At 57.9% G+C, this 16,758-nt stretch overlaps 10 protein-coding genes across 10 annotated transcripts; 2 read left to right on the top strand and 8 right to left on the bottom strand.

Moving 5' to 3' along the window:
* Nucleotides 1–106: 106 nt before the first annotated feature.
* Nucleotides 107–491, bottom strand: POSPLADRAFT_1051833 (hypothetical protein; the record flags this gene model as incomplete). The annotated part of the gene is made up of 3 exons (XM_024480212.1): nucleotides 107–251; nucleotides 317–405; nucleotides 462–491. The coding sequence occupies 3 exons, from the start codon at nucleotides 489–491 to the stop codon at nucleotides 107–109; spliced, it is 264 nt and encodes an 87-aa protein (XP_024344499.1).
* A 1,515-nt stretch (nucleotides 492–2,006) lies between these two features.
* Nucleotides 2,007–4,151, bottom strand: POSPLADRAFT_1127771 (hypothetical protein; the record flags this gene model as incomplete). Its single annotated transcript, XM_024483663.1, has 5 exons — nucleotides 2,007–2,322; nucleotides 2,354–2,694; nucleotides 2,785–2,921; nucleotides 3,276–3,914; nucleotides 3,992–4,151. The coding sequence occupies 5 exons, from the start codon at nucleotides 4,149–4,151 to the stop codon at nucleotides 2,007–2,009; spliced, it is 1,593 nt and encodes a 530-aa protein (XP_024344498.1).
* A 602-nt stretch (nucleotides 4,152–4,753) lies between these two features.
* Nucleotides 4,754–6,794, bottom strand: POSPLADRAFT_1038132 (hypothetical protein). Its single transcript, XM_024477337.1, has 2 exons — nucleotides 6,216–6,794; nucleotides 4,754–6,140 (listed from the first exon to the last, which is right to left on the bottom strand). Exons 1-2 carry the CDS (start codon nucleotides 6,568–6,570, stop codon nucleotides 5,191–5,193), a joined length of 1,305 nt encoding a protein of 434 aa, XP_024344497.1. The 5' UTR covers nucleotides 6,571–6,794; the 3' UTR covers nucleotides 4,754–5,190.
* Nucleotides 6,795–7,095: 301 nt separating this feature from the next.
* POSPLADRAFT_1038131 (hypothetical protein) lies at nucleotides 7,096–8,490 on the bottom strand. Its single transcript, XM_024477336.1, has 4 exons — nucleotides 8,294–8,490; nucleotides 7,768–8,244; nucleotides 7,433–7,702; nucleotides 7,096–7,366 (listed from the first exon to the last, which is right to left on the bottom strand). Exons 1-4 carry the CDS (start codon nucleotides 8,449–8,451, stop codon nucleotides 7,165–7,167), a joined length of 1,107 nt encoding a protein of 368 aa, XP_024344496.1. The 5' UTR covers nucleotides 8,452–8,490; the 3' UTR covers nucleotides 7,096–7,164.
* A 177-nt stretch (nucleotides 8,491–8,667) lies between these two features.
* On the top strand, nucleotides 8,668–10,178 carry POSPLADRAFT_1042899 (hypothetical protein; the record flags this gene model as incomplete). Its single annotated transcript, XM_024478181.1, has 8 exons — nucleotides 8,668–8,710; nucleotides 8,765–9,019; nucleotides 9,072–9,173; nucleotides 9,232–9,451; nucleotides 9,509–9,774; nucleotides 9,843–9,918; nucleotides 9,984–10,082; nucleotides 10,139–10,178. 8 exons carry the CDS (start codon nucleotides 8,668–8,670, stop codon nucleotides 10,176–10,178), a joined length of 1,101 nt encoding a protein of 366 aa, XP_024344495.1.
* A 209-nt stretch (nucleotides 10,179–10,387) lies between these two features.
* Nucleotides 10,388–11,466, bottom strand: POSPLADRAFT_1126941 (glycosyltransferase family 8 protein; the record flags this gene model as incomplete). Its single annotated transcript, XM_024483568.1, has 4 exons — nucleotides 10,388–10,880; nucleotides 10,932–11,074; nucleotides 11,127–11,151; nucleotides 11,201–11,466. The coding sequence occupies 4 exons, from the start codon at nucleotides 11,464–11,466 to the stop codon at nucleotides 10,388–10,390; spliced, it is 927 nt and encodes a 308-aa protein (XP_024344494.1).
* Nucleotides 11,467–12,225: 759 nt separating this feature from the next.
* Nucleotides 12,226–12,562, bottom strand: POSPLADRAFT_1129427 (hypothetical protein; the record flags this gene model as incomplete). Its single annotated transcript, XM_024483842.1, has 2 exons — nucleotides 12,226–12,447; nucleotides 12,518–12,562. Coding segments are annotated over 2 exons (267 nt in total), but the record flags the coding sequence as incomplete, so codon positions are not given.
* A 401-nt stretch (nucleotides 12,563–12,963) lies between these two features.
* POSPLADRAFT_1128783 (hypothetical protein) lies at nucleotides 12,964–14,493 on the bottom strand (the record flags this gene model as incomplete). The annotated part of the gene is made up of 7 exons (XM_024483772.1): nucleotides 12,964–13,077; nucleotides 13,133–13,314; nucleotides 13,374–13,645; nucleotides 13,700–13,757; nucleotides 13,808–13,964; nucleotides 14,029–14,224; nucleotides 14,285–14,493. The coding sequence occupies 7 exons, from the start codon at nucleotides 14,491–14,493 to the stop codon at nucleotides 12,964–12,966; spliced, it is 1,188 nt and encodes a 395-aa protein (XP_024344492.1).
* A 190-nt stretch (nucleotides 14,494–14,683) lies between these two features.
* POSPLADRAFT_1126944 (hypothetical protein) lies at nucleotides 14,684–14,917 on the top strand (the record flags this gene model as incomplete). The annotated part of the gene is made up of 2 exons (XM_024483569.1): nucleotides 14,684–14,771; nucleotides 14,826–14,917. The coding sequence occupies 2 exons, from the start codon at nucleotides 14,684–14,686 to the stop codon at nucleotides 14,915–14,917; spliced, it is 180 nt and encodes a 59-aa protein (XP_024344491.1).
* A 303-nt stretch (nucleotides 14,918–15,220) lies between these two features.
* On the bottom strand, nucleotides 15,221–16,443 carry POSPLADRAFT_1038129 (hypothetical protein). The gene is made up of 7 exons (XM_024477335.1): nucleotides 16,328–16,443; nucleotides 16,160–16,280; nucleotides 15,959–16,101; nucleotides 15,776–15,892; nucleotides 15,624–15,724; nucleotides 15,452–15,562; nucleotides 15,221–15,400 (listed from the first exon to the last, which is right to left on the bottom strand). Exons 1-7 carry the CDS (start codon nucleotides 16,412–16,414, stop codon nucleotides 15,343–15,345), a joined length of 738 nt encoding a protein of 245 aa, XP_024344490.1. The 5' UTR covers nucleotides 16,415–16,443; the 3' UTR covers nucleotides 15,221–15,342.
* Between the last annotated feature and the right edge of the window lie 315 nt (nucleotides 16,444–16,758).

The raw sequence follows: 16,758 nt of genomic DNA, 5'->3' as shown, positions 1-16,758 counted from the left end.
CTCGGAGCACACAAGACAATCAAACGGCCGGCCCCTGGCTATATCTGACCGAGGGTGCGCACACCGAGGCGCTTGTGTAGCGTACAACAATTGGGGGTGCGGGCTTCTATGACAGCTGCCCGTGCTGCGCCCTCTGCTCCTCGATCTTCTTCACCATAAACAGGCTTGTGTCGAGGAACCGGTCGACGCAGTTCGCCAAGCAGCCCTCCTCCGAGCGGGAGAACCGCGTGGAGGGCGTCCCTGTGACGCATCTGTCGCGCGCGCGGGAGAATCTCAGCAGCCAAGTCGGCGCGGGGGCGGAAAGACAATAGCTTACTTGTCCCAGCACATGCTCGTCAGCATGTGGATGGAGGAATGGAGGCGCGCCTGTGCCTGCTCGGCTTCCACGAAGTTGGCGAGCTCTTTCTGTGGGCGGCAGCTCGGCATTGTGTCCCCGAAGCATGGAAACAGGGCAGACTCACTTGTGTCGCGTCGTCGAATTTGTCGGCCATGGCGTGCGGCGGGAGGGGTGAGAGCAGCAGGTACCGGGCGGAGGCACAAAACCGGACTGTCGCTGGCAATAGAGGTGCTGGTGGCAACTCAGCGAGGGCACTTTTCGACAGGCGCACATGACGGAGATGCGTAACGTAATGGGATATGCTTGATCGGAATCACGTGCGTAAGTAAGAACGACTCGATCATTTCGTCGGGCTGCAACTGAGGCCGACTGCGCTGCGGCGACTGCTTGTTACGGGCCCGGGATCGACGGCAGGCCACAACGGTGAGAATGTTGGGTGCATCCGCGTTACCTGAAGCGTTGTATATACAAATAACTACATTGGCGCACGATCTGGGTCCGAAAGACGGCTGAGCTGAAATAGTAGTACTGCCAGAAGTGGGAAGACATGAACTGACGGAGCCACTGAGGCTGTAGATTTACCGTCTCCGACGTTTATACAGAGCGTATCATCTGAGCCCTTTCGGCTGACACTGCCGGCCAACCATACGTTATTTTCGCGGCCTCTCGTAACAAGGAATGCCATGGCGGAGCTCAGCGTCCTGTCACGGTGAAGTGGTGTCGTCCAATAAGGAAATAAATCGCTACCAGCTTTCGTATCAGATAAGCGTTCAACAAGACAGATACGCCGAGAAGTCTGACCCGGAATGGCGACATTGAATGTGAGAAAGAACGGCAGAGAATGGGGTCCGCGGTATAGCCTGATGACAAACGCGGTCACGGCGCGGTCCACTGCCGATGCAGCGGTCCGCGTGTCGGGATGGGTGGAAGAGCGAGGCCAAGCCAGCTAAAACCTCGCCTAAACCTGTCGTGGGCGCGGCGGGGTGGGCTCATCGATGGCGGGAATCTGCGTGGCCCCAGAAGGCCGCGGGTCAGCCAGACAGCGCTACGGGACAGCGAGCCCAAGATGGCGGGGCAAGAGACCAGTGCAGGCGGCTGGGAGGCTGTCGGCCGGTTATCAGGCGGCCCCTGGCTGTGCGCTTGTGGGGGGAATATCAATTGAAAATGGGACACGGGCGAGGCGCACGAGCGGCCTTTTTGGAGATAGAAGCGGCCCTGCATTTGAGCAATGTGGGACGAAGGGGGGGAGGCAGTGGCCTTCTGGCGAGCGCGGGCACATGGAACGAGGGTGATACTGGTCGGATCCCGCGGGCGCAGACAAACGCCTGGGTCCTCGGCGGATATAAAGAGAGAGGATGGACGGACGACATACGATACGGATCACCTGGTAGGGAGGGAGATGGATTTGTCGGGGGATGAGTTTAGGATTAGATGGCCGAGGGGCAAAGGCCGTCGGACCGCAGGGAGCCGTGAGATGCAGCTACGGCGTTATGAGCGAGAGAGAGGGATGGGTAGAATTACGTTGGAGGGGGTGCGAATAAGGGGGAGGCGCGTATGTAGATGTGTGCGTGCATGCATGCGTGCGTGCGTGCGCCTGCGCGTGCGCGTGCGCGGATAGAGCGCAGACTGGCAGCGAATTTGCATCCGCGAAGGTGGGCGAGTGCGGAGATCAGAGATCGGTGGGCGTCTGTGAGGAGGGGTCAGCCACCACCGCCAGGGATAAGTGAGCGCGGGGTGGATCCATAGGCACGGTTACTATGAGTGCAGAGGCTGATTCTCTGCACGCCCCCGCCCGCCCCGGATCCTCGTCCAGATAGCGACGCCCCGTTCGATCAGCTTTTCCACGTCCACCCCTGTCTGCTGCATTTTTCTCGCCCTCGCTGCCGCTACCATCGATCGAGTTGAAGCTGATGTGTATCGGGCTAGGCATACTGCCTCCAGACCACACGTGAGATTTCCCTCCGCACTCGAATCCCCGTATTTCGCTGTGATATAAAGCATGGACGACGAACGCACCGGCGCCTCGTGCCCAGAGGGTCAGTACTAGCCTCGTGCTCCCCGCCCTTCCTCCTCTTCATGGCGTCATCCAGCCCTACAGACCATCTCTCCGCCGGCCCCGCGCCCCCCTCCGTCCCCCCCTGGGACCCCAAGCAGGTCACCACCCCGTCTGTCGTCTCCCCCTCCCCGCCCCGTCCTGCGCTCACTCTTTGTCCTTTACCCCCACCAGCCCCCAGTACCTCGGCCGCAAGACCCTCCCCATCAAGCGCGGCGACGCAGAGCCTCTCACTCGGGAAGACCTCCAATATGATCTTCTCTATTACATCTTCGCCGATCGCACCGTGGCATTCGTTGACTATCTAGCGCCGGGGAAGCCCTTGGTCAACTTCTGCGACCTCTACGTGAATGCCCTCTACAACTCCAGCAAATGCTCAAAGGTCCTCAAGGACAAGATGGTCGAGACCCCCGCCTTCGCAATCGAGTTTGCGAAAATTTCGCTCCTCACCAACGTCGGCAGAATCAACACCACCATGGCGTGTGCGTGTCTGCCTGTCCCCTCTCATCGCTGCACCGCCTGAATCAATTCCTGCGCAGTCTTTCCAGAAATGAAAACGGCGCTGCGCAGCTATCATCCTGTCCCCTCCCTGCAGAAAACAGACGGGAATCTCCAGGATGCGCCCCGCATTAAAAATTGTCTCAAGGCCGCGCTGCTGCCGTTCGAGTTCAAGACGCCGCCACCGTCTTCGCCCGATGATATAATAGCAAAAGCGGTAGGTCACCCCCAGCCCGTCAATGGCGTGCGCCTAACCGGCTCCCGCACAAAGCGCCAGGGCCAAACCCCCCCTACGAGCGTAGTGAACTTGATTTTCGTCCTGTCAAACTCTAACCACTCACAGGCATGTTCCCTTTTCGCTCAGCGCCGCTGACAGCCGGAGCTAACCGCGCGCCCGCATTATCACCTCACCACCGCCCAACGCGTGCCCCGCCCACAGCAACTCGCGACCAGCCACTTTGACGCGCCGCTCGAGTTCCTCGACCTCTTCCTCCCCGTCAACCTCTCCTCGCAGTCGCGCGCGCGCGCGTTCCTCTGGATCATGTTCCACTACCTCCAGGGCCCCGACAAGCCGAACCCGTTCGACGACGACTACGCGCGCGCGAACCCGTGCAAGGTCCCGCGCATGCGCAACCTCTCCCGCGACGAGATGCAGCAGGAGAACGTGGACCCCCCGGACGAGGTCGAGTGGGGCCGCCGCATGAGCGCGCACCGCAGCAAGTTCCTCCGCGAGCTCGTCGAGGAGATGGAGCAGGAGAAGCGCAAGCCGAAGCCGTTCCCCCCGCCGCCGCTCATCATCCAGTCGCCGTCCCTCGTCCCGCGTGAGTCGCCGCTTTCCCTCCAGGCGCGCCGCCGCACGGCGCCGCGGGCGGCGCAGGCTCACCGCGCTTTCGCAGCTGTGTCCAGGTCGTACCGCCCCGCGGGCTCGACCTCCGGCGGCAGTCGGGGGTCCTCGCTGTCGCACGACTATCCCGTGCACCCGCACGCCAATCACGAGCCTGCGCACCGCGCCGCCCGTCCCCCGCCCTACCAAGGTGAGCGTCACCGTGACACACGGGCTTTGGGGCGTGAGCTGAGCGTGCGGTGCAGGTGTTCCCGCTGACCCAGGTCAGTACCAAGAGCGCAGCATGCTAGAACGTCAGAATTGTTTCCCATCCGTCGGGCCCGGGCCTCCGCAAGCTGATTTATTCGCGCATAGACGCCTGGCACGTCGCCAGCACGACCGACCCCCTGGAAGAGTCCGACGAGGACGCCGACGAGCATGTGCGGCTGGACTACAGTACGTCGCTGCGGCCCTCCGATTGCCTCCTGCGGTCGTCGTCCCGCATCTAACGATTCCGTGTTTTTTTTTGTGGCACCGGACAGACCGTCGCCTGCGGGTGCTCTCGCGCCTCCGGGGCAAGGAGCCCACGCCCGAGCCAGAATCCGATCCCAGCGCGCAGGCTGGCCCGCAACCGCAGTACGTATCGCAGCAATATCCGGTGAGCGGGTCAGAGGGCGGCGGCACGGGACGGTTATCGCAGGTACAATCATGGCGATGACCTGGCCGTCCCAGGGTCCCCCGTGTTTCCCCCGGCTCGCTCTCAAGTTCTATCTGGGTGTTTGGTGCTATGTGTAGGCCCGCTGTATTGCCCTCTTCGGACACGTTTCCCCACCGAATCGACGTGCCGGTCGAAGCTTTCAGTAACAGTAACATACAACCGATATGCATGTATAGTTCGGACGGTGCTCGAAAGTATCATGTCCGGTATAGTTGTTGCCCCGTCAGTCGTCCCGGGCATCTCGCTCGGAAGCAGAAGTGCGACGTGATAGCACCAATGATTCCAACTCTGTCCCTTGTCGCAAAACGGCCGCACACGATAATGGAACAGCGCATTCTGTGTCGGGGCACAGCCCTTCCACCTGTATTGTCACTGAGGTTGCTAATTGGCTATGGGAGGAAATACAGAGGGATCCACGACACGCCAGAATCGGTGCGAGAGGCACAGCCTACTCGACAATGTGGAAAAAAGAACAATCGCGCAACAGACCATCAAAGATCGGGTCGACCTATCTGCACACCGCACCAGAATAAATACAACCGACAGTGCCGCACGAACCCCCGCAAAAGTGCGCGCCGCGGGCCGCAGCAGCGCAGGAGAAGGAACAAAAACGAGCAATCCAGTATCCAATCCAAGGTTGCAGTCATAAGGATACGTGAATATCCACGGTAAAGTCCATGCTACGCGAACACCAAAGCGGGTAACCAGACGGGGAAAGTGGTTGGAACGCCGGAAAGGATGTGAGTGCAAACGTTCACGCTTCAGAATGCCCCGGGCAGCTTGAGGATGTCGTGCGTGAAGCCGGAGCGCTCGCGCCCCTGCAGCTCGGGCGGCGCACTGCGGCGGCGGAGCTTGCGCTCCGTCTCGCCCTCCGTGGTCGCCGCGCGCGAGGCCAGGTCGATGTCGATGTCGGTCACCGGCGTGGTTGGGGAGATGGTGCGGCGCGCGAGGCGCGTGAGCATCTTGCGCGCGGTGTCCTCGCGCGAAGCCGCGTTGAACGCGAGCAGGTTCCGCTCCGTCAGCTCGACCGGGGACGTCGCCGACGTGCGCGGGACGACGGTCGTCGTCACCTGCAGTCTTGGCGGCGGGGAGAGCGGCGGAGACGCGGGCGGCAGGCACGGCTTGGGCGAGCGGATCGCGAGCTTCAGGGGCTCGGGGAGCGAGCTTGAGCGGACGGGGAACTGGAGACGCCCGACGGGCGTGGGCGGCTGAGGTCGCGCCTTGGGCTCGGGAGGGTTCACGACATGCACGCGCGGTTCTGCGCCCTGCTGTTGCTGGGATACGAGGCGCTTGCCGGACTGCAGGAACGCTGGGAGGCGTGCCGATGGCGTGCGCGGTGCGACCGCAGATGCGGGCGGCTCGCGCGCCTCGGGCCCGGCGCCCGCGACGTGGGAGGTCAGACGAGCAGTTATCTGATCCAGGGAGGGCAGCGGCTTTCGCTTACTCACTACCGGCGCGGTACGGAGGGCAGGCGGGCGGGCAGCGCGGCCGGGGAGACGGAAGTCTACTTGCTCTACCCAAGGCTGGCGCACGGGTGCACTCGCCTTGCCGTCCGCGAGAGACTCGAAGACCGCGATCGGCGAGTCGAGACCAGGGGACGGAAGGCTGTAGTGGAAGATCGCGGGGGACTCTGGCGGCGTCTTGGGTGTGAGAGTCGCGGTGGGTGAGGGCGGCGCCTGCAACTTGGATAGGAACAGCGCACGACGTTCGACTGGCAAAACGTTGCGGCGAAGTTGGGGAAATCATTAGGATTGTAGAACGCAGCCACGAGAAGAGATAAACACACCTTGTTTGCTCTGGTGAGTCTTGATAGCAATCTCCTTCCGGAGATCGACCGCTTTCCTACTCCCAAGGGCCATGTTGCGCTCTCTGGAGGCTTTAAGGAGAGCCTCGAAACGCTCCCGCTCGAGACCCTGGCCTTTTACCGGGATATCGAGGGGGCGGAGAGGAGACAGGTTCTTTGGGGAGTGTATGGGCGGGGGCGAGAGCAGGGTAGCCCGCCAATTGTCATCAGATTCACTGAGCGAGGGCTGGTCCTTGCAGAAACCCGGCGAGAAGGGAGAGAAGGGCTCGTGCGCGGGCTCCTCGGGGGATGCAAGAGAGATGGATATCTCAGGGACGGGGGAGATGGCGAGGGGCATGGTAGAGAGCGAAGCAATGAACGACGAGGACGACGACGGGACTGAGCTGGACTGGACTGAATGGTTGAAAGACGAGGATTAGAGAAGAGAGGCGACCAGCACCAGTGGAATCTGCGCAGCAAGACCGCACCGGGGAATGGCCGGGCCCAGGGATGAAAGTGAGAAAGAGAAGGAGGAAGGAGACCAACACGCGAACCGCAGACAAGGTGGAAAGGAGAACAAGCTGAGCGTGATGCGGGAACGTGGCCACCCCGCAGCCGTTATACTGGTCCTCGCACGCACTGCCCTGCCCTCACTCAGCCATAGCAACCGCCGCGACCACTGATCTGTCTCGCCTCTACTGACCACGTATCCTCTACCGCGGTAGCCATGTTCTTTCGTCTCAAGACAAGCTCGTCATCGCTGCCACTGCAGTTGCTGCGTCACCCCCCTTCGTTGCACCGCTGGCAACGCATCTCATTTCCTCTGTGCCGTGGGATCTTCTTGCCCCTTGCAAGCGCACGCGAGCTCGGTCGAGCTGTCGTTCCTGACAAGACGGATCCAATTACGCAACTTCCGTTGATACTCTCGCTCGATTTTGACCTCCAAGCCAGCTTACAGGCCCTCTGCCTTGACTGCCTCTGCCACCTTCTCCTTGTACAGCTTCTCCGCGTTCACCCAAACCAGCGCGCTCTGACGATTAGGGAGCTCCAGCAGCGACGGCAACAGGTCCGTGCTGAATTGTTCTGATGCTTCTCTTGGTAGCAACGTCGGTAGGTGGTCAATTGAAATGACTGACAGAGCGGGGTTTCCAGGCCTGTGGGGAAAGTATGTCAGTGACCGAATTGCTGATCGCCCTGATAACCACAGGATGTCGACTTACCCAACATCTGCAGGCACGGTGGGCTCCGGGAATGTCGTGTTAATGCTATAGATCGGAATCGGGTTGTGCGGGTTCGTCGTGTCGCAGCTGACGTCGACAACCACCGACAGCCGGCGGTCCTTGCCAGCCTCGCGGAGTCGCTCGTGGGTGAGGAATGGCGGGATCGGCGAGCTGAGGTAGATGCAGTTCACAAAGATATCGACGTCCAGAATCTCCTGGAACGGTCCGCCCTTCGCGGTCTCGGCCATATCCCACTTGAGAATGTCATCCCTAGAAACGATCACGTCGATATATCGTAAGAACTAAATCTGGATCGGAGACAGGACACGACTCACTCGTCTAGGCCGATCTTCCTCAAGAGGTCGACTGCTCCCCGACCGCACCTGCCCAAGGCGCCGATCACCAGTGCCTTCACGCCCTTCCCGCTCCCGCCCAGTGCTTGCTTGACATCGCTGATCATCGCCTGCTCATTCGCGTACGGCTCAAGGAGGCCCAGCGGCTTGCCCTTCTTCTGCGCCGTCAGCGCCAATGCACCGGCTGCAGCACCTGCGAAACCGGCGTGGTACCCGAAGGCAGCGACGCGGCGTCCGCTCGCGTCTGCCAGGAACTCGATGTCGTAGAGCGTGCCACCGCCCTTGTAGAAGCGCGCGAGGATACCCGACCAGCCCGCCTGCTGCTTGTAGCAGTGGGCGAATTGGATGTGCGTGTGCGGCAGGGGCGCGTCGGAGACGGGGAGCTCCTTCAGGCCGATAATGGGGATGTCGGTCGGTGCGCTGGGCCAGGAGTTATTCGCGACGAGCTTGCAGCCGGCACTGCGCAGCGTTATGTATATGGTGCAGATGTCATGCGATTGTGACTCACGCTTCGTACTCTGCATCGTCGAAAATACGCTGCTCGTCGCGCTCGACGTAGATGGTGAAACCGGCATCGACCAGCTTCTTAGCATTTGCGGGCGAGAGGGCTGCGCGCCGCTCGAATTCCTTCTTCTCGCAACGGAGCCAAAGTGTTTGTCCGGCCATTTCTTCGGGTTCGAGAAGGAGAGCGGGTATTTTTGAAGAGATGAAGATATGCTGCTCTGCTGTGAGCTTTAAACTGAAGTTTTGAGTAAAGTGGCTGGAATGACTCTTGAATGACTCTGCTCGATCATTATCGCGCATCACGTGCTGTTCACCGATCGCGTACTCTCTTCGATCGCTCGGTGTGCTCTCGCGTCTCCCTCGTTCACTCCAACAATCATGCCAGGCAAGATCCGCAAACGCTCCCCCCTCAAGCGGCCTGGTGCGCCAGCTCTCTCACAGGATGACTGTCAATCATGATTGACCAGCGACTCAGAAAGGCCTTACATCGCCCTCGGCCTCGAGGGTTCGGCGAACAAGTTTGGCGCGGGGATCATACGACACGATCCCGACGGCGCCATGACGGTGCTATCCAACGTCAGACATACGTACATCACGCCGCCAGGGGAGGGCTTCTTGCCGCGGGATACGGCGCAGCATCACCGCGAGTGGTCGCTGACTGTGATCAACGATGCCCTCAAGAAAGCGAATGTTTCCCTGCATGAAGTCGATTGCATCTGTTTCACCAAAGGTCTCTAGGTTTAGCGGTTACGGCGCCGCGCTACTCATGCTTGCCAATACAGGTCCCGGCATGGGTGCTCCGCTAGCATCTGTCGCACTCGTTGCTCGTACCCTGTCCCTCCTGTACAACAAGCCGCTCGTCGGCGTCAACCACTGCGTTGGTCGTACGTGCCCTATACGCTACGTGCACGTTCGTCTCTTATGACGCCTCTCTATCTTTAGACATCGAAATGGGCCGCCAGATCACCGGCGCACATAATCCCGTCGTGCTTTACGTTTCAGGGGGCAATACGCAGGTCATCGCATATTCGCAGCAGCGCTATCGGATTTTTGGAGAGACGCTCGACATTGCAGTGGGCAACTGCCTCGATCGGTTCGCTAGGGTCATCAACCTGAGCAACGATCCGAGCCCCGGATACAACATTGAACAAGAAGCTAAAAAGTGTGTCACCTGAATTTCATTGATTGCTATCTTGCTCATGAAATGCAACACTGACAGGGGGACACGATTGCTCCCGCTGCCGTATACGATCAAGGGCATGGACGTCAGCATGTCCGGCATTCTCTCGTCGACGGAGGCGTACACCACGGACAAGCGTTTCCGGCCAAACGGTCCGAGAGACGCAGAAGACACGGATATTTTTACGCCGCAGGACTTGTGCTTCTCCCTCCAGGAGACGGTCTACGCAATGCTTGTGGAAATCACAGAGCGTGCGATGGCGCACATCGGCAGCAAGGAAGTGCTCATCGTGGGTGGGGTAGGGTGTGAGTGCCAACGCGCGTGTTCTATTGCTTCCGCGGCGGCTGATCATTACTTCTGTGACACCCACCAGGCAACGAACGGCTGCAGGAGATGATGGGCGTCATGGCAGGGGAGCGCGGCGGACAGGTCTTCGCCACTGATGAGCGGTGAGTCATGAATCCCATGCGGACTCATGGCCGCGTTCATCACGCTGACCTGCGACCACTCATAGATTCTGCATTGATAATGGCATCATGATCGCACAGGCCGGTCTGCTCAGCTATCGAATGGGCAACCAAACACCGCTCGCGAAGAGCACCTGCACGCAGCGGTCGGTGAAATCGCTTCTGAATTGTCGGAACGCCCGCTGATATGGATATTCGATAGATTCCGCACTGACGAGGTGCACGTCGCATGGCGAGCCTAAAACTTCCATGCTATTTTTATTGTGGTGTGTATTTGTACACGTATTTTCCACCTGTCTATCAGGCTTCTCGGCACCGACACTCGCGGGCAGCGCTCTATGAATATGATTTGTGCCACAACAACAATTTATCGAGCAAATAGTACATGATAATATCCGGTCTAGAATGCATGTCAAATAATCTGGCTACGTTGCAGAACCGCTTGCCAATATCATAGTTGGACGACGTTGGAAGTAACCAGCTTCCAGCCTTCACTATCGGTTGGCTCCATGCCTTCACGCAGCTTCTCGAATCTATCCCACCACCACTGATTTACGACTTCGTAGTCGCCGCCAGCCCCGGGCGGTATCAGCCACGGTTTGTCACTGAGTATGTAATGAAGACACCGGATTTCTTCGTCTCGCCACATCGGCTTGTGAATGACTCGCAAAGTCTTCAGCGCGTTGTAGCACCACGGAAGGGGCTTCCACTTTCCCCTGAAGAAGGCGGACAGGAGGTCCTGGTCCGGGAAGGAAAATGTAGGGACGAGCGGCGAGGTGTACAGAAAGTCCGTGATGGCGTCGAACAGCTTCCGTGAGGGATTGAGCACGACCGTCCCGGAATTAAGCAGAGTGTACGGGCGGGGACTCGACTCGGTGATAACGGGCGGCGAGGTCAGAGCAGTGGGATGGACCATCAGCGTGTGCGCGCAGTTCTCGGGTATCCTAGGGGTCAGCTCGGGGATGTAACCAGGGTGCGGTAGAGGGGGGGCCTACCAGTCCCGGGGGTAATGTGGCAGCTTGCGGGGGTTGCACGCGCAGGCATGTGCAGCTGCTATCCAGTCGTGAGGAAGCTCAAGGTCCATCAACTCGTCCATGTTCCGCATGACAATCATATCGGAATCTAGGAGGACGATGCGCTACATGCTTGGTAAGAATGCGACAAGCAAATCCAAATAGAAGTTAGAATACCTCGTACTCGTGCATCTCGAATACTCTGTTGTGGGGTTCAGTGCCTAACACAGTCGTACTGATTTTGTACTAACCTGAGCTTAGTCCAGGTGTCGCCGAAACGTTCGTCATGAGCTGCGAGTGCGTGGGCCCCCTCCTTAGGTTGGAGGCTCGGGACATCGTAAATTTGGATTCCCCTTCGGTCTAAAACGTCCCGAACAGCTTGCGGGAGACCGGGGGTGGCCATTATGACCAAGGGGTACTTGGATCCAACCGCAACCAGACAGTGGTGCATCACGAGGGCCCCAGCCAAGTAGGATGCCTTGGTGAGCAGGGTGACATAGGCTGCTTTGCGAGACATGCCGGTCAAGAACGGGGGTGGTAAGAGACAACAGAGCTGCACTGATCAGAGCTTTCTATGGCGCCAGGTGCCGCTGACAGAGAGCGGTGCATGCACAATTTCCCAGAATATATGTATGTACATAGCCACCATCTGTCGGGTGTCCGACAAGCATACGGGTGATGAGAATAACATATCGGAGCATCTTCTGACTCCCGAGCCAGCATGCCTGTTCGCATCCGGACGCAGTGTAGAGTCAACGAGAGCCCGTCGTTCTGTCATCGCTCGGCGATTTGGTGCAGATGGTACAGACTCGACCCAAAGGAAAGGCGAACGTCAGCGTCTCTAGCCCGCGCGATCGGTGCGGAAATCTCCACGTATGCGATCCATTGCGTGAGCATGCCCATTGCACGCCATGCACCAGGCGCAGCTGGCCGTGCACATGTCAGCAGCTGGACTTTACTGGACTTTCCGGCATCCCGAGCTGATTCATGATGGTGGCCCATCTCCGAAGATGCGAAGCAGGGCAGCAGGCGTTCAGTAACACCCGCTTGATCGTCCCTCACCAATCCTCTCCGGGTGACGTACAGCCATCGCTTTTCGGTCAATCACGACTTCCAGACGGCGTGCCTGTTGCGCTTCTATCTCGATAAGCACCCGTGTATCAAGCACGAGTACAGCAGTAGTGCAAGAGCCTCATGCTCATAGTATTCGCATGATCGTACAAATAGTAGAAATGCCTGGCGAAGAAAGTGGAAAGACGGAAGTAGAGCGTGGTCTTCAGCGGAGACGGCTAATTGCAAACAGACCAATGAGACCACATGGAATACATCGAGACAGGATCGAGACGTACCGAGCCTCACGCTCACTCTCCAGGAGAGCCAGGATGTCCTTCTCCCGCACAGGTCCCTTCACGTTACGGATGATCGTTCGGCTGGGGTCGTCCATGAACTCGACACGGACTTGCGTGACACCACCACGGGAGCCAGTTCGGCCAAGGACCTAAAACCAGATGCAGAAAACCATCGTCGTCAGAATCCTGCTGTGGGGGAGATTGAGAGTCATGCTAGACCTTCACGACAGTGGCGAGCTTGACGGGGGCTTTTGCTGATTCCTGCTGACTGTCAGTACTGGCATCATAGACCAATATGAGGCAATGCTCACCATTTTATGAAGGAGGGATGGTGCCGAAGACGAAGCTGGCGAAGGTGGTTTGTGTCGGTGTGGTGGGATGAAAAAATAAGGTTCAAGGCATTGGGTTGCGATCAACGACTTCGGCAAACACCGGTGGCTTGTGATCGAGTGTCCGCCTGTGTGTGCCTTGGAGCACTTGCATTTCTCGTTGAAGTCCCTTGCAACATACGATGGGATGTCTCTCATGAGTACGCTACGATCGCATAGCCCACAAGATGTTATGCTCGTCATGCATCAATTCAAGGATATGAACAGCATAGAGTCTGGAATTATGCCCTGGACTAAATTTATGATGAACAGTAAATAGACTCCGACGCGTGGAGACTACTGGGACGCAGTACTGAGCTTGCTGTCTACAGCACTGTCGGCGACGAGCTTCTTCGTCCTGTTAACGGTACCCTTTCCTCGCAGCACATTCTCTATGTAAAATTCGCCGGCCTGATGACGTTGCAATCAGCGGAGGTATACGAGCCATAATGCACTATGCACTGACCTTGTAGCTACTCCGCACAAGCGGGCCGCTGGCGACGTACAGGAAGCCCATGTCTTCTGCAACTTGTTTCCAGCGTTCGAACTCGGCAGGCTCAACATAACGGTCGACCTTCATGTGCCGTTTTGTTGGCCGCATGTACTGGCCGAATGTGACCACGTCTACATCGACCTTTCGGAGCTCTGCTCCGAAACACGCACTCACATCAGTCATGATCAAGAGGAAGCTGACAAGCCTTTCTCACCGCGTAGAGCATCCATCACCTGGTCCTCTGTTTCACCTACCCCGAACATTATACTGGTCTTCGTGACACGCACACCTTCCTTCTTAGCGTGCTCGAGAACACTAAGACTCTGTCGGAATGTCGCCCGCCGATCGCGAACATAAGGCGTCAATGCCTCGACCGTCTCGACATTGTGTGCATAAACGTCCAAACCGGACTTCGCGACAAGAGAAACATGAGACAGTGATCCAGCGAAGTCACCTGTGAGCGCTTCGACCAGTATTTGAGGCGCCCTAGGGCTGCTGTCAGACACACTGTTATACAACGGCTATTGAGATTATACGCACTTCTGCTTGATCTTTCGAATGGTCTCTGCGAAGTGATGCGCACCGCCATCCGCTAAGTCTGAGACAGATGTGAGACAAGCTCTACATAGTCGAATATACAGTACGAACCATCACGGTCTACGCTCGTCAAGACGATATAGCCCAGGCCCCAACGGCTGATGGCCTCCGCAGTGTTCTCAGGCTCGTGAGGGTCAAGCGGGGGAGGTGCACGGGAGGTCTTAACTGAACAGAACCGACACCCTCTTGTGCAGGTGTCTCCCATGAGCTGTGTGACGAGAGAGTTGGTATGGACAACTAGAATTAAAGACGATTCGATCAAGGACACAAACCATGATGGTTGCAGTTGCCGCCTTGCGACCTTCTTCAGGAGTCGCACCCTCCTTTCCACCCCAGCAGTCGCCAATGTTCGGACAGCGTGCTTCCTCGCACACTGTATGTAGGCCGAGACCGCGCAAGTCATTCTTGATCTTAGAGAACGATGCGCCCTTCGGGATAGATGTCTTCAAGTGTGATGGGAGGCGCGGCCTGGGAGGTATAAGCCACTGGAAACCAATAGGTCATATATTAAGTGCAGGCAGGACGCACCCTGTAGCATTGCCTAGCACCACTCGTTCGGGTACGTTCTCCGCAATGAACTCGTCGAGCGTCGGCCCCTCGGCGAGGGTCTGACTAAAGCTTGTCCTGGATGAGGATGGGGTGGCCAGGCATCGCACCTGGGCGCTAGATCTTGCCACGCGTGCCGTGCGCAAGAGTGAGCTCCCAGAGCAAGCTGAGCGGGCCAGAGATGTCGACATAGACCACGGTTCGCTGGAAAGGGCTGTATGACAAACGGTGCGACCTGCACCTCACACCATCCCGTTGCGGAGCGCCTGTGACCCAAATGGGGCGATCGTCCGCACCGACGGTCCTTGGCCACGTGGAGCCGACCTCGATCACTGCCCGATTCGTCGACCAAGTTGTACGGTACAATCGCCCAGTTCCATCATGAATGCGCTGTCACGGCGGGAGGAGGATACTCTCTTGAAAACGGCGAAAGCCAAGGCGCTTCAGGAGTGTGATCCAATAGTGAAAGGTAAGTCTCGCAGGCGCCGTGCAGGTCCTCGTCCATTGATGGTCTGTCGAATAGAATTCGCCGACTGTGCAACAGGTCGTGTATTCTCGGTTGCATGGCAATGTCGAGACAAATATAAAGCTGTGCAGGAATGCATGCTGCAATAGTGAGTCTGCTTTCGTGCAAGCCTGCTTGTGAATGCGAGTGCACGGCATCCTTGATCTCAACTCGGATCACTCTCAGCACAGGACCGGAACCCATGGCAGCCATGCGGGGAGAGTATCTTCGGTTACGCCGTGAACAACAGCAGGATGCGGCCTCTGCACCATCATAGCGAATTGTGGTGCATGTACATGCCCCTGAGACTGGGTCTGCATCTGAGCATCGCGGACTCGTTGATCGAGACGCCCTGTGCGGCGCTGATTTTGTCAGGGTCACACATAGCAAAGCGCTGTCAAACAGGTCACCATATGTTACACAATAATCCATGTCCTAGACACGCTAAAGAGGGCTAGCAAAATGGAACAAAGAGAAGACCATCGCTAGACAATACGAAAGGAACCTCCATCCACCATCCACCCTCATTGGCTGCTCACTTACGGTTCACAGTCAACCATTGTTGCCGGAACGCGATGAGAGAAGTGATGAGACTGGAGAGGCACATCAGTATTTGCACCGACTCGGAGAGTTCACAGTGTTACCCGAAGATGCCCAAAACGCCATCGTTGAGGTTGACAATCCCGAGATTTGAAGCAGGGATCCAGACATCCAGTAGGTCGATGACAAACTGTTGCTTTGTGGCATCCCGCACACTGCAGAAACGCGTTATTCCACGAGATGCGCGGTATATGCACAGGGAGATCCAGGACAAACCTTCGCAAAGCAGCGAGCTTTACTTCACGATCGGTGTTCTCGCCTTTGTCGGTGAGCCTGGCACCACTGAGCTTCTGAAACTCGGTCGCTAGACGACCCGCCTGTGACGGGCATGAGCCATGCTAACGAATTCTGCTACGGTTCTGGCGTGCCTTAAACAGTCCATGCATGACGCTGAACAGAATTCCCGCCAGCCAGAAGCGGTTCGCGTTCTTGCCGACTTTCTGAGCAGTTGAGGGCGCCAAGTTGAAGAACTTGACGGTATTGGCCTACACCACGCGATCCTTCCATGAACAACTGCGCATAGCAACACCAAGTATTATGGGACTGCGTACCCAGACGAACGCGTCGTAGGTCAAATATCCAAAGTAGCCGAGCTGACGGCAAATGGTGGTGATCTGCTCGGCAGGCTCACCAGTCGACTGCGCAGCTCGCAGCGCGGCTTGAAGATGTTCGATTGGTTTGCCCAACCGCATCACTGCGAATGCGTGAGGACATAAAAGGTGTCTGCGCTCTGTGGGACAATTCGGACATACGCTTCCTCGCGAGCGCGAGATGGCCTTTGAGCGCGTTCCATCTAGCCCCTTCGATTTTGTAGCCTCGCGCGAGCAAATACCATGCAAAAAATCGAGAGAAATATTGGATGGCGCGATACAACTGGGCTGCTCTCAGCCCCTACGTACTTGTGGCGTCGGCATACGCACCTTGTCCCTTCCCAAATTGGTGCCCAGAACCTTCAGCGACTGCGACACGGTTGGGTGCAGGATGACTTGCGACGCCAAACTAGACATGCTGCTCGGAGATGGGTCGATGACACTCAATGTAAGACAGTGGTATGCGAGAGGTGTAAGCGCAAGCCGTGTCCTACTGCCCCCGGACTAAAGACTGGGGAAATGGAGAGCCGTGCACCACGTGAAATCCGCTCTATGTCCTCTCGTGACGGTGAGCGCGATACCGGATACGACGTGCCGGTTATGGCTGGGTGGCGCGGCGTATCACGACGTCGTCAGCGTCCATACGTACTTGTGCGGTTGAGATGGGAAGGCATAACGCGACGCGACGCGCGACGGTCCTGGTCATCTGAGCACACAAAACCGCATTGCCGACGATGAGGTGTCCTATATACTACCGGGCT

Source organism: Postia placenta (genome assembly GCF_002117355.1).
Source record: "Postia placenta MAD-698-R-SB12 unplaced genomic scaffold POSPLAscaffold_1, whole genome shotgun sequence".
NCBI classification, from domain to species: domain Eukaryota; kingdom Fungi; phylum Basidiomycota; class Agaricomycetes; order Polyporales; family Adustoporiaceae; genus Rhodonia; species Rhodonia placenta.
The sequence above is the reverse complement of the archived record's forward strand: the minus strand, read 5'-3'. Positions and strand labels throughout refer to the sequence as shown.